Source organism: Chaetura pelagica, unplaced genomic scaffold (assembly GCF_000747805.2).
Source record: "Chaetura pelagica isolate M959 unplaced genomic scaffold, ChaPel_1.0 scaffold132, whole genome shotgun sequence".
In the NCBI taxonomy this organism is placed as follows: Eukaryota; Metazoa; Chordata; class Aves; order Apodiformes; family Apodidae; genus Chaetura; species Chaetura pelagica.
Genome location: NW_009952709.1, coordinates 1,915,182 through 1,918,785, shown reverse-complemented (window position 1 = coordinate 1,918,785; position 3,604 = coordinate 1,915,182). Strand labels below are relative to the sequence as shown.

General features: G+C 61.8%; 2 protein-coding genes across 2 annotated transcripts in view; one reads left to right on the top strand and one right to left on the bottom strand.

Annotated features, from left to right (window-relative positions):
• Positions 1 to 2,869, top strand: part of LOC104385854 (niban-like protein 1) — a 15,241-nt gene extending 12,372 nt beyond the window's left edge. The window contains exon 12 of the mRNA XM_009994352.1: positions 2,850 to 2,869. Within this exon, the coding sequence (XP_009992654.1) occupies positions 2,850 to 2,869 (20 nt within the window). The remainder of the gene's footprint in view (positions 1 to 2,849) is intronic.
• A 430-nt stretch (positions 2,870 to 3,299) lies between these two features.
• SLC31A2 (solute carrier family 31 (copper transporter), member 2) overlaps positions 3,300 to 3,604 on the bottom strand; it is a 1,904-nt gene continuing 1,599 nt past the window's right edge. Inside the window, exon 3 of the mRNA XM_009994351.1 lies at positions 3,300 to 3,534. Coding sequence (XP_009992653.1) covers positions 3,300 to 3,534 — 235 coding nt within the window. The remainder of the gene's footprint in view (positions 3,535 to 3,604) is intronic.

Below are 3,604 nucleotides of genomic sequence, written 5' to 3'. Positions count from 1 at the left end.
ACCATCCAGCACCACCATCACCTGTCTCTGGAGCTTCATCAGGGGCTGGGGGGCAACATCCTGCACCAGCATCACCTGCTCCTGCAGCCCAAATTCCAGCAGGGGCTGGGGGGAAACATCCTGCACCAGCATCACCTGCCTCTGGAGCTTCATCAGGGGCTGGGGGGCAACATCCTGCACCAGCATCACCTGTCCCTGGAGCCCAGGTCCCATCAGGGGCTGGGGGGCAACATCCTGCACCAGCATCACCTGCTCCTGCAGCCCAGGTCCTGGAACACCGTGCACCAGCATCCCCCACGGCACCATCCCCCATGCCCAGATCCCACGTTCCAACCTCCCCCAAGCCTGGAGCAGATGTCCCATCAGAAGCCAAGGTGCCCCAGGCCACACCAGCATCACCTGCACCCAGAGCTGATGTCCCATCACCATCTGCTGGGAGGGGGTGTCACCAGCCCAGTGACAAGGAGACGGGCGAGGAGGTGGCCCCCCCGGGCAGTGGGTGCAGCCCCCCACAGCCCCCGGGCACGACAGAGAGCAGTGAGGGGGTGCAGACTGAGTTCTAGCCCTGGGGGCCCCTTGCCATGGACTGACCCCAGTGCTGGGGTTGGGGGAAACAGGACCTGCTGCCAGGGATGGAGAGGGAGGGGATGGGAAACACTGAGACCTTATTGCCTATCCGGGGGGGGAGCTTCCCACTACTCTGTGGGGCTGGCCACAGCTGAAATGGTCCTACTGGGTCAGACTGGGGGAGACCACTGGCCCGGGGTACCCCCTGCACTCTGCTCTGTCCTTTTTCTGCCTTATTTTCTTCTTTTCTACTGAAGAGATGCTTTATCTGCATCCCCCCCCCCAAGTGCCGGGGGCTACCGTGGGGGGGCTGGCACTAGCCCTGCTGGGGATGGGGGATGCTCCCAGCTGCCGCAACCTGGGGTGGGGGGGTTTCCTGGGATCCTGCCCACCCCGCTGGCTCCGGGAGTGCTGGTGGGAGTCAGGGCCATGGGGGATGATGGAAAATGTGAGGGTGGCCAGGGGCACAGCAGGGACACAGGGAGGCTTGAACCACTGTCCCACTGGGGCAGGCTGGGCTCTTGGCTCCCAGGGTGGGCTCATGGCACCCAGGGGGGGCTCCTTAACACCCAGGGTGGGCTCTTGGACCCCCAGGTGGGCGGGCACATTAACACCCAAGGTGGGCTCTTGGCTCCCAGGGTGGGCTCCTTAACACCCAGGGTGGGCTCTTGGCTCCCAGGGTGGGCTCATTAACATCCAGGGTGGGCTCATAACACCCAGGGTGGGCTCATGGCACCCAGGGTGGGCTCATTAACACCCAGGGTGGGCTCATGGCACCCAGGGTGGGCACATTAATACCCAGGGTGGGCTCATGGCACCCAGGGTGGGCTCATTAACACCCAGGGTGGGCTCATGGCACCCAGTGCCCACCTCCACCCTGCCACCCTTTAAAGTTCAGAGTAAAACCTCAGCAGGCAAGGTGGCACTGACACCACGTCCCCACCTTTGCCTGGCAGGACTGGGCTGCCTCTGGTCCGTGCAGGAGGGGTCCCAGCTCCTGCCCAACCCCCCCAGGAGCCTCTCAGCACCACGCCAGGATGATTCCTCAGGCTCTCAAGCCTGGCAGGTTTTTGGGACCCTCCCAGGGTGGGCTCCTTAACACCCAGGGTGGGCTCATGGCACCCAGGGTGAGCTCATTAACACCCAGGGTGGGCTCATTAACACCCAGGGTGGGCACATTAACACCCAAGGTGGGCTCTTGGCTCCCAGGGTGGGCTCCTTAACACCCAGGGTGGGCTCTTGGCTCCCAGGGTGGGCTCATTAACATCCAGGGTGGGCTCATAACACCCAGGGTGGGCTCATGGCACCCAGGGTGGGCTCATTAACACCCAGGGTGGGCTCATGGCACCCAGGGTGGGCACATTAATACCCAGGGTGGGCTCATGGCACCCAGGGTGGGCTCATTAACACCCAGGGTGGGCTCATGGCACCCAGGGTGGGCTCATTAACACCCAGGGTGGGCTCATGGCACCCAGGGTGGGCTCATTAACACCCAGGGTGGGCTCATGGCACCCAGGGTGGGCTCATTAACACCCAGGGTGGGCTCATGGCACCCAGTGCCCACCTCCACCCTGCCACCCTTTAAAGTTCAGAGTAAAACCTCAGCAGGCAAGGTGGCACTGACACCACGTCCCCACCTTTGCCTGGCAGGACTGGGCTGCCTCTGGTCCGTGCAGGAGGGGTCCCAGCTCCTGCCCAACCCCCCCAGGAGCCTCTCAGCACCACGCCAGGATGATTCCTCAGGCTCTCAAGCCTGGCAGGTTTTTGGGACCCGCAGTGATGGTTGGGCAAAGAGCTGGTGCCTTAGCAGTGGTTTGCTGGGACCCCCAGCAGCCCTGCCTGCTGTGGGGAGGGGGCTGTGCCAGGCTCCCCCCACAGAGGTGCTGAGAGCCCCTGGGCTGGGCTGGGCCTGAGCCACGTGTGGTGCACAGAGCAGGGACCAGCACCCCGACCCTCGCCTCTATTTTAGGTGTTTCTGCCTCTGAAAGGGGGTGCCCAGCCTAACCCACTCGGGGAGGCCCCCCCAGAGTGCCTTGCTTTGGGAACTTAAAAAAAAAAAAACCCTGTCTCTTCCAGGATATTTTATTAAGAAAGTTATACAAATGTTTAAAAAAGAAAAAAATATGCTTATAATAATTAATAAAATGGAAAAGCTTTATTTAAAAGCCAGAGGAGACTGTCCTTGTATTCCTGAACAATTCCCCCTGGGGCTGTGCTGGTGGGGTAGGGCTGGGGGTGTGACCAGGGGGTGTCACATCCTGAGCTCCGCCCCCCCCCAACAGGAACACAAGCCAATGACTGAGATGCTTTTATTACAAGGGGGGTCCCAAGGAAGCAGCAAGAGGCACCCCCAGCAGCAGCTTCCCCTCGGCACAGCCACACTGACAGCTTGGGGGGCTGCTCTGACCCCCTCCCTGCAGCACTGTGAGGACAGAGGGGGGGCTTGGGGGGAGGGCAGCAGGACACCCATTATCCCCAGTAGGCACTGTGTGAAGTGGGGCTCGGTGCAGGGCAGGGCTGCCTGTCCCCAGCCTGTCCCCTTTTTTTTTTTTCCCCAGCAGGTCACTGGATCACTCAGCCAGGATGAACCCCTCTTAAAACAAACTGGTTGGTGGGGATTGAAGGAAATGCCCAGCAACCCCCCTGGCCGAAAAAACTCCCTGAGAACTGGGGGACAGCCACCAGCTGAGGACAGCAGCAACGTGCTGGCCTTGGGGGTCCCCTCCCCTGGGTCAGGCCAGCACGGAGAGTCCCTGCAGCAGGTCCCTGGGGTGCTGCATCCTGCACAGCATGGGGACAAGGACAGACCCAGCAGAAGTGACAGCAGCTATTCCAGGCAAAGTAGCAGGTCTGATGGCCCCCAGGAAGATCCAGGCGTTGTAGGACATGACAGCCAGCATCACCATGTAGCCCAGCACCACCTGCACCAGGTGGAACAGGGTCTGCCCCACGTGGTAGCAAAACCACCTGTGGAAGAAGATGGGAGAGCCCATCAGGGAGGGGCCAGGGCAGCCCCCCCCCCCCCCCCTCTCCCCCC